The sequence below is a fragment of the Aythya fuligula genome, chromosome 6, assembly GCF_009819795.1.
Source record: "Aythya fuligula isolate bAytFul2 chromosome 6, bAytFul2.pri, whole genome shotgun sequence".
In the NCBI taxonomy this organism is placed as follows: domain Eukaryota; kingdom Metazoa; phylum Chordata; class Aves; order Anseriformes; family Anatidae; genus Aythya; species Aythya fuligula.
In genome coordinates this window covers 1,383,573-1,400,892 of record NC_045564.1, presented here as the reverse complement: position 1 = coordinate 1,400,892, position 17,320 = coordinate 1,383,573, and the positions used below count along the sequence as shown (strand labels likewise).

General features: G+C 42.9%; 1 protein-coding gene across 3 annotated transcripts; it reads left to right on the top strand.

The window, feature by feature from the left end:
* The first annotated feature begins 393 nt into the window (after window positions 1-393).
* Window positions 394-16,871, top strand: LOC116490916 (MOB-like protein phocein). 3 transcript variants are annotated; one of them, XM_032190545.1, is made up of 9 exons: window positions 394-495; window positions 2,075-2,239; window positions 9,395-9,457; window positions 9,975-10,075; window positions 11,354-11,396; window positions 11,638-11,724; window positions 12,633-12,712; window positions 13,555-13,666; window positions 14,622-16,871. In XM_032190545.1, the coding sequence occupies exons 1-9, from the start codon at window positions 493-495 to the stop codon at window positions 14,751-14,753; spliced, it is 786 nt and encodes a 261-aa protein (XP_032046436.1). In that variant the 5' UTR covers window positions 394-492; the 3' UTR covers window positions 14,754-16,871. The 3 variants fall into 3 exon arrangements, with proteins under 3 accessions (XP_032046436.1, XP_032046435.1, XP_032046434.1); XM_032190543.1 differs by lacking the exons at window positions 394-495; window positions 2,075-2,239 and adding an exon at window positions 7,870-7,960; XM_032190544.1 differs by lacking the exons at window positions 9,395-9,457; window positions 9,975-10,075; window positions 11,354-11,396; ... (2 more) ...; window positions 13,555-13,666; window positions 14,622-16,871 and adding exons at window positions 3,377-3,466; window positions 4,016-4,378.
* The last annotated feature ends 449 nt before the right edge of the window (window positions 16,872-17,320 follow it).

Genomic DNA, 17,320 nt, shown 5'->3' with positions numbered 1-17,320 from the left:
GGGCAGGCGTGCGGCGTGCGGGCGGTGTGCGCGCGGCGCGGGGCGGGCGGCGCTGGGCTCCCGCTGCCTCGGCCCCGCCCCTCGCCAGGCGGGCCCCGCGCGGCCGGGCCCGGGAACCTGCATGGGCCCGCCCCGGCCCCGCGCGCGCCGCTGCCTCAGGGGCCCCGCGGCGCCCCGCGCATGCGCGGCACCCGCCCGGCGCGGCGAGTGCAGGTTGCGGGGCCCGGCGCTTCCAGAACGTTCTGGAACGCTCGCGCCCGCCCCGGGGTCAGGGGGCGGCTCCGCCTCGCCGCCGGGCACCGCGGGGCCCCCGGGGCGGCCGCCAGCGAGCGGGGCGCGGGGGAGGGGCGGGGCGGGGAGCGCGGCAGCGGCGGAGGCGGCGGCGGCGGCGGCGGGGCCGGGCCCCGCCCCGGGGCTGGGCGGCCGGCGGCGCATGCGCAGACGCTGCCCTTCCTGCGGCGGGCACGGGGCGCTCGGGGCGGCAGCAGCAGCATGGTGAGAGCGGGGCGGGGGCGGCTGGGGGGGGGGGGGGGGCGCGGGTTGGGGGGAGCCGCCCGCGGGGCCCCGGCGGTGCTGGCGCTGCCCGCGGCCCCCCGCGTGCCGGGCGCTGCGGGCGGGGGGGCCGCAAGGTCACGGAGTCCTTGCGGGGGAGCTGCGGGGGCCCTGGTGCCGCGCCCGGTCACTCGTCCGCGGCCTCGTGCGAGCGCCTCCTGCCTGGGCCCCCTCTGGAAGGAGAGCCGGGGCAGGGCAGCGCTGTCCCTGCTCCGCGCTCACGCCTCATCCTGGTGACTCCGGGAGCACGGAGGTGCCGTTCCGTAGGGCTTAGCGTCAAACGCCAGTGGTCTTGCATCGAATTGCTCGTTTCAGCTGAACGCTGAACGCCCCTTTAAAAACAAATCCGCAATATTAACCTTATAGAACAAAACCGATCGTAATTGGCAGCTCTTAACATCTTTTCTTTTTTATCTTTTTGCTGGTATCAGCCATCTTCTCGAGGGAGGCAGCTTTCATGCTCTTTTCTTGCCTTTAAACCTATTCTTAAAGCTCCTGTGCACGCACTGGTGAGTGTCGCAGAGGGGCACGTGGACGCCAGGCCCTCGCTTCTAGCGGCTTCCATCAGCGTGCTCCCTGTGTGCCCAGGGTCCCTGTCTCACGGAGCACTGTCTCCACGTGACCTGGCACGGCTCCATAGCTTTCCACCCAAATCAAAGCAAGTTCCTTCTCCCTGACCCCTGCTCAATGGGATTCTGTCCTTGTGTTTGTGCAACCAGTCGCAGCAAACTGCTTTAAAAAGCCAGTTAACCCTGAAGTAGAGGCAGATAATGACTATTCTCCTACGTGAAGGAAAAGCGGTCAAGGTAGGAATGTGCCTGTTTCCCTGTTCCTAGGGGTATAAATCTAAATGTTTTTGTGAAGTTACAGTTTATTCGTAGAAATCAATCCAAATAACAGCGCTCTTGCTTCAGACTTCAGACGAAAGAAGTTGTATCACATCGTGTGAGATGTTAAGTCTTGAAGTTACCTGAAAAAGACTAACGTGAGGAGCCTGGCCAGACTTTAACTTCTTTATTGTAGAAGACTCCACTACAACGAACAAGAATGCAACTGTCCTAAGAAGTCCTTAATCTTCATTAAATCTGTGTGTGAATTTAAAAATAGGTTTTCTAACTGTGCTCACAAACTGTAGTAACTAACTGTTCATAGGATTAAAAGCGCGTGGTGCTTGCAGCCACGTGAGGTGGCTGCTCCACCTGGTGGTGGTTTGTTCCCTCACCTGGACCAGGAGCTTTGTATGGCTCAAGTGCAAACGTTGCCCAATATGTGCCCCTGAAGGCTGCTCAAGAGGCTGCTGCTTTTGCCTTGCGATGTGGGACAGCTCTAACAGCCTTCCTCATTTCTCCATCGATGTCTGATGCAATCAAAGGTGGTGTGTGTTTGCCACTTAAAACTAAATGCTCATCAGATTTCTAAACTTGTGGTCTCTCTCAAAAGAGAAAGCTGTGGTTTTAAAAACCTTTTAATTGCGATTTTGCTGGAATGTTTTTACTTTTCTAATGTACAATTATTTCCACAGGCAGGAAAAGCATTTAGGAAATTCCTTCCCCTGTTTGATCGTGTTCTGGTAGAACGATGTGCAGCTGAAACTGTAACCAAAGGAGGAATCATGATTCCAGAAAAAGCTCAAGGGAAAGTGCTACAAGCAACAGTAGTGGCAGTTGGATCGGGAGCCAGAGGAAAGGTAAATATCTTGAAACATCTGGGTGTTCGCAGCAGCTGGAAAAATGTAGTGGGAAAGGGATGGTTGCAGCGCAAGTTTTAAGATATCTGACAAAAATGGATGAGGTTAATGGCTGAAGTTCGAAGTGCAAATTCAAAGAGGAGGTGGAAATCCCAAGTTCCCCTGCTGGCTCTGACCTTGAATTCCAGACTTTCTTTCATCATTTATAAAATGGAAAATACTTGCCTTTGGAAAATTAATATTATTTGTTGACATTTACAAGCATCCTTAAGCAATAGTGACTTCTAATATTGAGTGTTTTGGGGGTGTCTTCTCTTTATTGCTTCAATCCTTCAATGCTTTGCCTGGGGTAGTCTTCTTTTGTTCAAATGATTACATGCCTAAAGTTACATGGCTCATGAGCAGGGTGGATTTGCAGAACGTGGTGTTCACTGGCTTTTGCTGTGCAAACAATCATGGTCTCTAAAGGCTGTGGTCACTAGAGAGAAAAAAAAAATCAGGAATGAATTGAAATGGTAAATCAGCTTTCATAAACTTGCCATGTTGATTGCTCATCTGGGATCTTAAAAAAAAAAAAAAAAAAAAAAAAAAAAAAGGCAGTCTTAATTTCATTTCACAGTCTTGAAATGCCTGTGGCAACAGGCTTCAGCACTGGAAATTTTTTTCCCCGCCAAAGCAGTGTTTATTTAGTACCAATGGTAGAAAACAGGTTAAAATTTAACTTGGGCATGTTGACTCGGGCTTCCTTAATTGTGAGTCCTCTATAGATACCGTGCTTTTTTTTGTCTCTCTTCTCAAAAATTCATATTGTGAAATGATGCTAATATTTGACTAATGTGTTGATGCTTAACTTTACCACATGGTTCTAAAAAGGATATAGATTTGCCAGTGTTACTTTGAGTAACTTTTCAGCGCTCAACATGGTAAAGTACTTGTAACTGGCACTTTGAAAAGTTGGCCATGGTTTTAGAATATGAAAATGGACTTTCTCTGTCCCTTTTAGAAAGAAAGAAACTCTACGGACAAAATTGTGTTCTAGTTTCACTCTACAAATAAAATGTAGAGTTAGTGTGGTATCTTGAATGCTTTTTGTGGGTAGATCATTGCAATATGGATAACTTTTTTTGTTTGTTTCAGGATGGTGAGATACATCCAGTGAGCGTTAAAGTTGGTGAAAAGGTTTTGTTACCAGAATATGGTGGTACAAAGATTGTACTAGAAGATAAGGTAGGTTTCCCAATGTCGTGAATGCACATTAAGCTGGTTCCCAAGTGTCACATTGTCAGTAATAAATACTGTAGTTATTTGATGGGATTAGCTGCATTCGGCAGATGCTGTTGGTATTAAAGTGGTTGAATCAAGTTACATTCTTGTACCTGTAGTACTTGGTACTTCCGTCCCGTTTAAAAGAAAGTAAGCAAAGAAACATCTGGCCTTATCTTCGTTGGGTGGGTGAGGTGACTTCATATGCTGAGCACATATCAGTGAGAAGCCAAAAGTGACTTGAAATTACTGGGGGTATCCTTGCTTTTGACAGGGAAAGCTTACAGAATTGTCCTGTGACCGTGCTTGTACTTCCTCCTACTAAAAACAGTAACTTGATGGCCTGCCCAAACTGTGTCCTATGAACAAAAATCTTTCCCTGAAGTCAACAGGTAGAAGAAGTCTTAGGTCACTTTGATTTTGTACTTCATGATATACAGTAGCCCTGATGGTTATCTGCAAAACAAGTGATAAAACAACCCACATGACAAATAATGTTTCTTCTACTTGCAGGACTACTACTTGTTTAGAGATGGTGACATCCTTGGGAAGTACCTGGACTGAAGTTGGTTGCAGTATCAGTCATCCATTCCACTAAAATACTGAAATCCTTTCTTTCATCATGTAAATAATGTCCTTTATTTTATAATATGCAGGCATTGACTCTCTGAAATAACTTGTGATCTCACTGTAATGATGGAACACAAATAAAAGTGTGTGCAGTCAGAAGTCGGTTGCTCTTTCTTGAGTTCCATTGAACAGTGAAATGCAGGTGACCGCCAACCAGCCTTAATTATTCCAAACGACAACATTTTTATATCCTTACCTGTGTACTGAGACTGTAAAGGCCTTTACAATAAATTTCTTGAAACTGTTCTGCTTCTGTCTCAGTTTCTGCTACTGCTCTGTGAAACTGAGCCTCAGCTGTGTAATGTCTTGAACTACTTTCTGAAACATTTCAGTTGTTGTAATACATTACTTTCAATAAGCTTGCCTAAAGTTGTGGGACTACTTTGGAAGTGTTATTGCAGATAAAGTGATGGAAACTGTTTCAGCTAGCTTTGGGACACATTGAGCTTTATCTCAAGTAACAGACGGTTTTTAACTTCATCTTCACTTCCATCATCGTCTAGCAGTAGATGACAGGGTGTTTGGTACATAGCAAGATAAAGCAAACAACCCTGCCACAAACAGCCTGCTGCAAAACACTGCACAGAGCTTGTTACAGGTGGTGCCTGTAGTAGGAATTCTAACACTTTACAGGTAGAAAGAGAGTAACTTTCCTATATAAGTTAATTGATGGAATTGGAGCTGGTGCTGATCTTAATGTAGCAATTCGTGAAGCAATTTGCTTTATCTCAAACCAGATCTTTCCACCTGTCCCACAACTTACAGAGCGCTGACAGTGTATTTGACAAGTTACACTTCATTTATCCTTAGTGCAGCCTTCTTAAAGAGTAAGGTATTTACTCAAGTAATGCTGAAGCAATCACATTTATATACTTTTAACCACCCTGTTTTGCCTTGGGAAAGGATTATTTGCACGTGACTGAACAGATCTGAACTTTATACTGCTCCTAACGATGCCTTCAGAGTCAGTCTATGTTGATCTAGCACCATTTGAGAACATGTGCTGTCCTAAAAGGCTTTTGTGTAATCTTACGTGAAATAAATCCCTATAGGACTTTCAGCTACTGAAACTAATAGTAGTAGAGTCAGTTCTTTCACGTTAAATTCAAGCCATTATGAAATCAACGTTGCTAGATAAACTGTGAGCTGCGTTGTTTTCTTCTGGAGATAACCAGGAATGCCTGAAATAAAAAATACTTCTCAGAACTGCAGGTAGTTGCAGGGGGACAATGACTTGATTCTGATGTATTCTAAAGCAATTATTTTCTGCTGGGGCAGTTAGGGCTCCCTTCTTTCTTCCCCAGATAAACTTCATAGAGCTGATCTGTTGCTGCTGTAGATGCCAGTTACCACCCAGCATGGAGCTATGTTTGATGCTCTGGGCTGTTGTCTTGTTCCCCTCTGTTAACAGACAATTCATTGCATAATGAAACAAACTCATTGAAAAGAATTATCTTCCACTACAGCAAGCGTGTGTTTACCTTCCCTGATAAGGTAGGTGTTCTGCTGTAGGCACAGCGAGGTGGGGAAGGTGTGTAATATGTTTACAGCTTACTTAGCTTATGGAAACCAGGTAACATCTTGATGAGAAAATGGTGCACTAGGAAGCAACATCCAACAGGCAAAAGTTTAAGCCTAACGCTTCTGCTTAATTTAAATGCTGTCTTTTAAAGACACTATGTCAGATTCCCACTCACAGCAAGCAGCATTGGGAGGTTTACAGTTCTTGTTTATGAGGAGCTGTTTTTTAATCTGTTTAAAAACAATGTCACATTTTCTTGAGACATTTCATAGGACTAAGAAATATGTGGATGGAAGAAAAAAAAAGCGCTCCTCTGCCTAGTTAAGTGGAGGATGTGCCTGAGCGTCTGATGGGTCAGCAGACACAGAACATTTTATTCTTGCACCATAAGGCTATCATTACAAGCAAGGACAGGGGAACTTAGAACATTGCCAAGGTGATCCTCTGCCATCACTGCCTTTTAAGTTCCTGGCTGCGTACCAGATTTTATATCCCTATGTCCCTGAGCTTTAGAGGGGAGGACAGTATGAATCACAAATGCTCTTTCACTACTGCATTTTCCCTGTGAGAATTTAGACTTTATTCCACTGTTTTCTAGATTATTTCCAAGCTCTAATTTGTGGCAAAAATGTTACATGCTGCCGTATTTGCTTTTTGGTGGGAATCCAGTTCTTCCCAGCTGTCTGAAGCATAAGAACAAAGCGGGCTCCACCTACTTTTCGTAGTTCCCTTCCGGGGAAAGGTTCCACTAGCAGCAGCAATAGAATTTTCAGAAAGCCTTTACTGTCCTCGTCATGTTACCCTGCCACGGTAAGAAAAGGATGGAACTCACACATGCTGGTAGAAAGCCTAGAAAGGAAAGTCAGGTCCCTAACAGCACAGGAATTAGATGATCTTGGCCAAATATTCCACTTCTTACTCATGAAGGGGATAAGACAATGTGGACCTGGTAAAAAAATGGGGAAAAAAAAAAAAAAAGTGAAATTACTGATGACTATCAGATTTTATTTAAAACCCACTTGAAATCCAATACATAAGAAGCATCTTCCAGAAATAACAAGGTAATTACTGAGGGGCAACAAAAGACCTACAGCTACCAACTGCCCAAGAAGCACTGCAGATTTCCTTCCTTTTTCTGTAAAACTGAGTGAGTTTCAGACTGAGCCAACACACCAACATTCTCAGCCAGATTTGTTTGTGTTTCAGAAGCAAGATGTCCATGAAATAAAAGTCAGGGACAAATGAAAATGTCAAATCTCCCCACTCCTCTGTGCTTTAGATACCAGTTTAACCTTGGAGCTGGTTAAAAACCAACACAACGCTGTATTATAAGGGACTGAAACCACTAGCATTGCCTTTATTTCTGGACTGTCTAATTATAAATCAATCTCATTAAAAAGTTAATGTTGGATTACAGCAGATCCAATGTGGTAACATGACATTTACATCCTTCATCCTGGTGCACCAGTTTCTCCCAATGTTGTTAACCTTTTCGTGGTTTATTAACCTTGGAAGCGCTGAGTTCTCCCATGTGACCGGCCCGTCCAGCATCCCGGGGGCAGGAATGCTGACCTGCAGCTCTGCAGGTAAACGAGTAACAGGCGCCATCTGCCCCCAGGGGCCCACAGCGAAGGGTGCCCCCTGCACGAGGGTGCAGCACGGGGGGAGCCGCCGCTCTGCTCGGTACAAACGCTCAGACAGGGATTGGCAATTCCCTGTTTCTCATCGCTGTGCAGCGATTCACCCTTCCTGGCCTATTCCCCGTTCCTCCCTACCGCTTATTCTCCAGAACAGGCCATCTTTCCGCTTTTATTTTCTCTCTTATCCTCCAGCAATGCGAGCTCCATGCAGTCCCCCCGGGTGCTTGCAACAGGAACCTCTCCCCCGGCCTGCTGCGAGCTGCCAGTGCCACATGAACGCCGTTTTCTTCCCCAGCACACGCTGAGGCCCGGCTCAGGAAGCCTGGAGGCCTCGCCCTCCGCCAGCGGGTGACGGGCCGGGCAGCGGGCGAGGCCCGGCGGCGCTGAGGGGGCGCTGAGGCTCCGAGCCGCCATCTCGCGGCGCCGGCCGAGGGCCGCCCGTCCCCGGCCCCGTCCCCGTCCCCGTCCCCGCCGTCGCTCCGCCGCCTCTCGCGAGGCCCGCGGTCGCTCCCTGCCTCCCTCCCTCCCTCCCTTCCCCTGCGCCGTCGCCGCCCCGCTCCGCCCCGCCCGGCGCTGCCGCATCCGGGTCCTGGCGGCGCTGTCACTATGGTCATGGCGGAGGGCACGGCCGTGCTGAGGCGGAACAGGCCGGGCACCAAGGCCCAGGTGAGCCGCGGGGGGCCGGGGCCGGGGCCGGGGCCGGGGCCGGGGCCGGCAGCGCCGCCGCCGAGGCGCGGGGCCCGGGCGGCCGGCGGGGCCTGGCCTGGCGCGGCGGGGCCGCCCCGCGCCCCGCGGCCGGGCCCAGGCCGTCGGCAGGAGGCCGCCGCCGCTCCCCTGGGCCTTGCGGCGTCCCCGAAGGGCGGGCCCGGGGGTGCGCGGTGGTGCCCCGGGCGGGGGCGAGGCCCTGCGGGGCGGGGGTCCCGTTCCGCTCGGGTCGCGGCCGCGGAGGCCCCGTGTCAGGAGCGCTGCGTGAGCAAACGCCGCTCCCCGCCCCGTAGCGCACAGGGGCGGGGGGGGGGCACAGCCCCGGGCCGGGCAGGGGGAGGCCGCCGGGGGCAGGGGCAGGGGCCGCGGGCAGGGCCCTGGGGCGTCCCGGGGCGCTCACGGCACGGAGCTGGCGGTGGTTCGGTGACAGAAGCCTGCGTTGGTTGGAGAAATCTGTTGAAAAGAGGAAGAAATGGATGCGATCACCTTGTTCTGTGGCCGTGTTTAACTCGTCGTTGTGGCTGATAGGACCAAGGAGCTGCTCTGCATGTCCGTGGAAGTACCGGACGCCGAGGCACTGGCTGTTCACTGCCCCGCTGCAGCTGGCGGTGCTCGCTCAGGAGCAGCTCGCAGGCTTTACTTTGACCTGTGAGGAGGGCTGCGGGAGACTGACATGTAATGTTTCTGGGCAAAAAGAGGGAGTAGCACTGAATTTTAGATACACATTTTCTAACTTCGCATTTCTTTATATATCTGGGATTACTGTATTTCCACCAGATGTGAATTGCTGGATCTGGTGCAAAACTTGAGGTGGCTTTTCTCTTTGTTAGGAGCAGACACTGGGGGCTAGCAGAGCCCATACCTGTCTAGTGACACAGCGCTCTGACCGTGCCGGCAGAAGGTAGTGCTGTGCTGGGCAGCGCTGTGTTGTGTTTCCTCAGGTTAGAGAGGGCGTTTCCAATGGTGTATTATTACAAGAATATTATCACCAGGGTTTTAATTCACTGTTGATTGTATAATGGTTCTCTCTAAAGACCTCTTATCTTCCCCATTCTTACATGATTGGGTCAGCACCATATGCAAATATTTCGTCTAAGAAAGACAGGCTGCATAGCTGTTAGAACAAGATGTGTGGAAGAGAGGAAGTTTATGGTATGCCAGATCAAGTAGGAATTTGATTTCAAGATGTTCTCATATTGCCACTTGAGGAGCATAAGTGCCATTTCACCCTGTTCTTGCCAAGTTTGTGTGCTGCTTCTGCTAAGATGCTGCTTCCTGGAATTGTATAAACTAATTCTACATCTATTTTCCTGCGTACTTAAGCGTACTGTTAGTTGTGTGCTTTTATTTCTCTCCCTGTATTTTTGTTAACTTGGTTTAAACTTCTGTTAACAGGATTTCTACAATTGGCCTGATGAATCCTTTGAAGAAATGGATAGTACATTAGCTGTTCAGCAGGTACTCTTGTTTTTTAAGTTCAGGTTCCCAAATTTTGTATTTTACTGGTTAAAAACAACAGGGAATGTGGCATGCTATTTGTCTGCTTAGTGTTGCTGCACAAGAGTGAGTTTCATAAGCAACTTACATAAATAACTGTAATTATTAATTGGATATGAAGAAATAGCTAGAATTCTCATGTATGATTTAAACAGATCAGATATAAGGAAATGGTGGGATTTCCTAAGGGGTTCTTTTGTTTGAGAAGGATTTTGTAAAAAAGCTATGCAGTTTACCCATTATTTTACCTTTTTTAATTCAGAATAAGATTTTTTTCAGATCTAGTATTCTTTTTTTTTATACCAGTTGCCTTACTCCACCCATGAACTTCTTAACTTTTTAGACTATCAATCACTTTTTAAATAAAAAGGAAAATGACTTTTTCATCTCTGGGAAAAAGTCTCTTAAAGATGCAGTGAAGGCCTAAATACATACTATAATTACAAGAAGATCTTATTGTCCATCCCCCCCCCCCCAGTATATTCAGCAAAACATAAGGGCAGACTGTTCCAACATTGATAAGATCCTTGAACCTCCTGAAGGCCAGGATGAAGGTGTGTGGAAGTATGAACATTTAAGGTAAGAATCTATCTTCATCAATGTAGTGTTCTGATAACAAGTTTTGTATATTGATAGTGGTACTGATTTTTTTTTTTTTTGGAATATGACAGGTTAAAAGTAACTTAAATGAAATGTGATATTTCTACTACAAAATATTTTGATAATTTTTTGTTGTATTGTTTTCTGAATTCCTTGTTTTTTTCTAAAGATGTATAATGCTCTCTGATGCAGGATTTTTTTTAATAAAATGATTGTACTTCACTTCAAAAATTATTCTGGCATACTTGGAATATGAAAATAGAGTCATGAATTTCCACATGACTTTCTCCTAGAATCATCAGTTCTTCATCTCCACTGATTATTTTTCTTATTAAGCTTATCTTCTAACTTTATCAAATGTATTTTCAGAAATAGTTCTCATCCTAGATGTATAGGTCATGATCTTCTGCCTCTCATTTTCTTTTTTTTTTTTTTTGTCTTCTCTGATAATATTTCCAATAGATATTTCCTCAAAAAAGGATAAAAGTGTACATGTACAATGGCAAAAGACACATTTTAAGAATTTCCTTTGTTGTCTCATGTACATTGAAAATCACAGTAGATTCATAGAAGTGAGTTCTCTAAATTCTTAGCACTTCTGTAAAGTTTATTCAGTTATCTCTTGTAGTTTGGTGGTGTTACTAAATTCCCTAAGTTAAAAAATATACTTCCAGGTACATTCTAGTGGAAACAGTGTATCTGGAAGTCCTGTTCTTTGGTGGGACTTTAGGTACTTTGATTTGGAGGAAGTGTATCTTAGAAGGATGGAGTGATTAATCTATATGAATTTAAAATTCACACTCTTAAGAAATGGATTTTCTTGAAGTGTTAATATTTTTTTTTTTTGGATCTTTGTTTGTGAAATAGCATTTCTTACCTAACAAAGCTTAAATGCCTCCACTAAATTATTTGTTAAGCTTAGCCTCTACTATCAGATAAGAATTTAAATATAATTGTTTTGTTAAGTAAAAAGCTATGCATTCTCTATCTTTCAATGAGTAGTCCTTTTATAGTGTGTTAATTAAAAGGCACATCTGCCTTTTCAGGTGTCCTACTAGCTGAAATTATGTGATGATATTCTTTAGGTATGATTTTTTTCATGTTATTTTTTCCAGTTTAAAAGCAATAATTACAAAACATCTTTAGAGATCTGTGAAGAAGACCAGAATGTTTCATTTTGTCTTGTATCCAGTGTTTCCAGCGCGAAATCAAATTGCTTGATTTTGATGCTGCTGTGTTCAAATTCTTTTTTTTTAGACAATTCTGCCTTGAGCTCAATGGACTAGCTGTCAAGCTTCAGGTAATTATTTTCTTGATATTTTTATATTGTGTCAGGGAAGAGACTCTTCTTCTACATAAGCTGCAGAGTTTGTAGAGCTTTACTTCTATTAAATTAAAATCTTAAGCAGTGGTTTCAGGTAAGTTTTTTAGTGTTTTAAAGGCTTCTGGCAAATAACTCTTTGGTGGTAGACAAGTGATTTCAGAAAACCATCAGATTGTTGCTGTTGGGTGATTTCATAACCAAACAATTGTTTTAACAGAGTGAATGTCATCCAGACACATGTACTCAGATGACAGCAACTGAACAATGGATTTTTCTTTGTGCAGCTCATAAAACTCCCAAAGAGGTATGGATGTATTTTGTAAAAGTGCCCCGACTGGCATAAGATTTTCTTCCGCAGCTCCTGTGTTTCTGGGGAGACCATTAGAGTTGGCCTTTTAGTCAAACTGAGAGCTTATGTCTGCGTTAGGAATAATCACTTGATGTTTCCTTCTTTCCTATTTGTTAGTGTGTTTACAGAAGTATGGGATGAGGTAGGAAAGAGCTGCTTTTTACAGCAGCACAGACTGCGTTTCATCCAGCTCTGGTTCCCAGTCAGTGAGAAGAGGAGGTAATACTGGTTTATCTCTGAACACATCCTTCGTCTGCAGTTTTCCACATTGATAATAGCGATCACCCCATGGTCAGACAGTGGGTGATGCAACTCTGAGAGACTGCTGACAAAAATGTACAACCGAGAAGTCATTTTCCTGCAACTAGGGGACAACAAAACTAGCAGACATTCCTGATCGGTTTCTGCCTGTCCTAGTTCATCTTGACTTTCTTTTAACAAGGTATACTTAGGGTCATTTTTTTTTTAATTATATTTTTTTAGGGTATTAGTTTAAGCTGTAAAAGAAACACTCTGGCAACTTGACAATGTGGAAAGCAAGTGACCTGTGACATAATGCTAGTGTACTTCCAATATGTATTCTTATTATACGGTATTACTTAAGGAGATGCGTAAAATTCACTATTCGTGTACGTGATCAAATTTCCATAGTAACTTTTCTCTTGAAATAATTGACATGGGTTATAAAACAGAGAAGCAATAGGAGGAAATGTAGTTGGACCTTCAGAGAAGCTACATGAAACTTCTGAAGTAAAAATGGCTAGTGATCAGGAAACTGAATTAAAAAATTTTTCTTTAAGCGTGTTACATGATAATATTATGCACGCACTCATGCATGTGCATGTTCACTCTGTGTTTTGTAGTGTCCTGCTATCGATTATACCAGACACACACTTGATGGAGCTGCATGTCTTCTGAATAGCAATAAATATTTCCCCAGCAGGTAAAAGTGCTTTCTTTTGGAAGGAGAGGTGGGGGGAGCAGATGGTACCTAAAGTCTTGCTTAGCAACCACATAGAAATGTGTTACATGTTCTTCATGGACTACTACTGAAACGATCAGAAATCCTACAGAATGTGTCAGTGGTGCTAGTGCAGCTACTGTCACTGGTAAGCCAAGGAAGAATTCCTGCCTGTTGAAATAGTCTGCCTCTTACCGGAGCTGATGGGTGCTTTTTAGGTGGGAAATGTTTCTTTTCCTATTATCTGTCAGTGTTACTGTGGCGCTTCCATTAGAGTAGTGCCAATCTAAGTAACAGGATGGCCTTTGGAGGGATGCAGTGACTCAAAGGGCTTGAACATTGCTCCACTGAAAATCTCCAGAAACTAACCTCACCCTAATGCAGGACATCAGTAAGCACAGAAGACAGACTGAGTGTATTCAAGACACAGCCCATGTGTGGGATGATAGAAACCTAAAAAGGGAAGTCAAAATGGTGAATCCTGTATTGGTGAGGAGGTGCAGCTGGAAGTCTTTCCCTTTGCTCATCAGTGCCATAAACCAGAAATCCAGCCCTCACCAGAATAACTGATGATATTTGTATATTACAGGAAAAGTTATTTCTTTTTTATTGTAGCTGGGGCAATTTTAAAATGTACAGAATGCAGCAACATTTGTGTTATTCTTGCAAAAACAAGCAGTTGCAGACAGATGCCTGCAAAACTTCAGTCTTAATGTCATATGTAATTTGACAGTACAGTTTAGCAATCAGAATTCCTGTCAATGTGTATTTAGTTAGTCATTTTAATAGATCTCTCCTGGTAACCTCTTTCCTGGTGCTTACAGGGTTAGCATAAAGGAATCTTCTGTAGCCAAATTAGGATCAGTGTGCCGAAGGATTTACAGAATATTTTCACATGCTTATTTTCATCATCGGCAGATATTTGATGAATATGAAGTAAGTAGTTTAATAGTTCAATTACTTCTCGAGTGAAGGCATTTACTGAAGTTACAGCTGTGATATAATTGTATTATACACTTTGTTTATTGCTAGCTGAAAATCTGCACCCAAGTAAAGTATTGATTGTAGTGGATGACGCTTTTAAGAACTGAAATTCCATGCTGTAACTTAGTCTTAACTTGAAAGGTGTATTTGTGTATGCATATATATAAATTAAAATTAATTTATATAGTGAATTTATTCAGTTGATTATCCTTTCTCTTACTTGGAAGGGATAGAATTTAGGAGTTTTTATACAGGCAACACATTAAGAAAAAAATCCTGAATGTATTCAAGCACTTTGTATAGGTATTACAGCTTACATGTATGTGTGTCCTGATGGTATGTGTTACACGCCAGTTAAAGGATTGTAATTGTAAAACTGCAAAGAAGCAAATAAACTGGTGGTACTTTGTGCACCTCCAGTAACATCCAGGGTTAGTTATTTTTACTGAAAAGCAGAAATTGATAACTAGAAAGGAGATTAGGGATGTAACTGGATGTAAAAGGAAACACTTGTCAAGTGTCACTTCAGGTTGCTGTAACAGCTGTGGAATGGTTGTGCCCTGTTCTGTTGGGAATAGTATATGCTGAAGGTGTTTCACAATACCTTCAAGTTCTCTTCTAGAGTAGATCAGGACAACACTGATATTTTAATATATTCTTGTGTAAGTACTGTTAAATTGAGCTGTGACTTAAGCTTTGGGTTTTGATTCATTGTATGTTAATCAAGTAGTAAAGGAAAAGTTTTAAAAGAAGTAACAAATTTATCATTTAAGCATTACTACTGTTGTTTTTAAGACTTTTAAATCCAGTGGGGCAATTACATATAAGCAGTTTATCTTGGTATGTTGTCCTCAATTGCTTACAATATTCCTTCTGTATATATTTTCTCCCCTTTTTTCATCTCCAGAATGAAACTTTCTTGTGTCATCGGTTCACTAAGTTTGTGATGAAGTATAATCTGATGTCCAAGGATAACCTGATTGTACCCATTTTGGAAGAAGAAGTGCAAAACTCAGTGGCAGGGGAGAGTGAGGCATGATGGGGATGGTAGTACAGAAGTCTATACCGAATACAAACAAAACATTAATTATGTACTGTATATATCATTTTAGACACTTCAATCACGTATCCTCATAGCTTTTAGTATACTTTTTGTATGCTGTGTGCATTGCCTTTTAATATGGGAAATACTTTAAGTTATTCATGAGCTGTATATTCATCAATGTGGCACTCATGGTTTTTAAATAAAAGTAGTAGTATCTGTTTATAATGCTTGTTAATAAAAGAATTTACAGTTCTTTAAAATTGCTGCTAAACAATCATTGAATCACAATCCTGAAGATGTGTCAGATTGGGTGGGAAAAAAAGCAAGATTAACATTACACAGCAAGCCATTTTTTAATGCAGTAGCTATGCTAGTTCAAAGATTATCACCTTAAATATATAATTCTGCAGGAAGCTCTTTGCAGTGTAGCTTATCCCTAATTTAGCTTTTATTTTTTTAAGATAGCTTTGAAGATTTACTTTTGGATGTGCATATTCCTGTATGTGTATATCCAAACAATAATAGCATCTATAGTATTAGTAATACCTAAAGGATAATTTTACTATGCTGTTGAACGTATATATTCTTGATATATGTCTAACATACTTTCTGGACTTTTTGTTTTGTTACCAGTGGAGGCTTGTGTACAGCAGAGGGTGGTTTCTGTCCTGCTACAACAGACCTCTGCTGTTCTCCAGTCCACGACTTCTCTACAGCCTAACTGTGGCAGAAAACTCAATGGCTTATACCTGTACATATTTATGGCAATGGCTTACAAATTATACCTCACATAAATATTCACATTACACTACATAACCCGCTAGCATAGTATTTGCTTATATTTTTAGTAAAAACATTAAGTACCTGACTCCATGCAGGAGTTAATCATATTTTCAACATAAGTTGTTTTTCTTAATTCACCTCCATTATATTCTTTGACAGAAAGATTTGGATTCACACTACTTCTGCTCCCTTTTAGATGTTTATTTCAAGTTTTCTTTGCAGATTTGCAATAACTGACAATTTCCATGAGTGCTGCTTAATTGTTATGTCTAGAATGATAGAATTAAATGTTTTAGTGTTAATATAGCAGAGACATACTGCTAAGTGTGCATGAATGCAGGGTCTAAAAGCACTAGCAGAGTTCTTATGTTAAATTAATTTTGCTTATCTGTTTAAAAAGGTAGCTGGTTGTTTCTCTTGGAAGTTGCCGGGGGCCTCTTCTATTTCTTTAAGCAGGTCAGAACAGGCCAAGCAAGGTCGTTTCTGTAAACTACCCTTTGTTAAGTTATGCTTACCTGGACAGAAGGGAGTTCACCTATTTTTAAGTCTTTTTTCATAATATACTAAACATGCCTTAAATTCTATTTTTCTTTATACAAATCAAGCACACCTCAAGCAACTGTACCACCTGGATGTAAAGGGAATTTAAAACAATGAGAAAATAAAGAGACTAAACTTCTGAAGTACTTCAGCAGCTGTGTTCTTCAGCAGCTCTTGTGTCTCATGTTTATCATTGTATTTAACTGTCAGCAGGGTAATTGCATGAGATGTCTGAGTGAGCATAGCTTTAGTTATTGTCTATACAGTTAGCTATAACTTGCCTTGTATGGACCAGATTACTTGATTTTGATAGGTATCTTGAAGCTTGTACTGCAGGTAGGAGAGAGACTATTTTGGAAGTAGTCAATTTATTTAGTTCTGTTACAGTCTGCTGTAGGACCATTCATGGTGTATTCTTTAGTACAGTCATGCTGCATGCTTATACTGGTCATAGTGACTGAGACAGGCAAAAACATGTAACTGGTGTTGCGAATTACATCTCCTCTACAAAATTGAAGAATATGTGGTGCTCAGGACTGCATTAAAATTTTAAACCTCTTTTCTTCTTCTTATGCTTTAGGAGTTTCACTTCAAAACAAAACTCTGGAAGTTTTAATCCTGTTTATTCTCATTCAGATTTGCACTGTAAAATTGACTTGCTCTACTATTGATTTTATATAAGGCCCAAGTGAAACACTGCTTGTATTTTCCCTTGCTGTTGTTTACATGAGTACGGCGTACACACATGTGCCTGAGTGGTACCATAAAACTTCCTTTTGCCTAAGCAAACCATTGATTTGTCTAGTAAATACATGAACAGATTTAACTTACAATCTACTCAATAGGGAAGGCAACTGTCTTTGAAATATATTGTAAAAAAGGAAAAAAAAATTAAAATTAAACTGTTTCTTTATCCAGACCGCTATATTTTGGTAAGTGATTCTCATTTTTCAAGTCGTCCAAAAACACAGGCAGCTGAATGGTTCCAAGACAAAATGCGGTGCTCTCCCATCTACAAGGTGTGCTGAGGTTCTATTTCTTCCTTCAAAAGCAGAGAAATGCAATATTCCTTAGCACCTTAAGGTCAGACCTCAAATTCATACACGTCTCAACTAAGAAAATGCTGGTTTTACAATTAGAGAGTTAGTGAGATCTACAAGAGGGCCTTTCAAATACTCCAAGCATGTTATGGGCAATGTGTCACGTAGAATGGCATGTCATAAGCAAAGGCTCATTGT

Excerpts from the sequence above, each read along its gene's own strand:
- LOC116490916 (XM_032190545.1), top strand. Across the intron at positions 2,240-9,394 it reads GATCGGGAGCCAGAGGAAAG|GATTTCTACAATTGGCCTGA; the intron begins GTAAATATCTTG and ends TTCTGTTAACAG. Across the intron at positions 9,458-9,974 it reads GTACATTAGCTGTTCAGCAG|TATATTCAGCAAAACATAAG; the intron begins GTACTCTTGTTT and ends CCCCCCCCCCAG.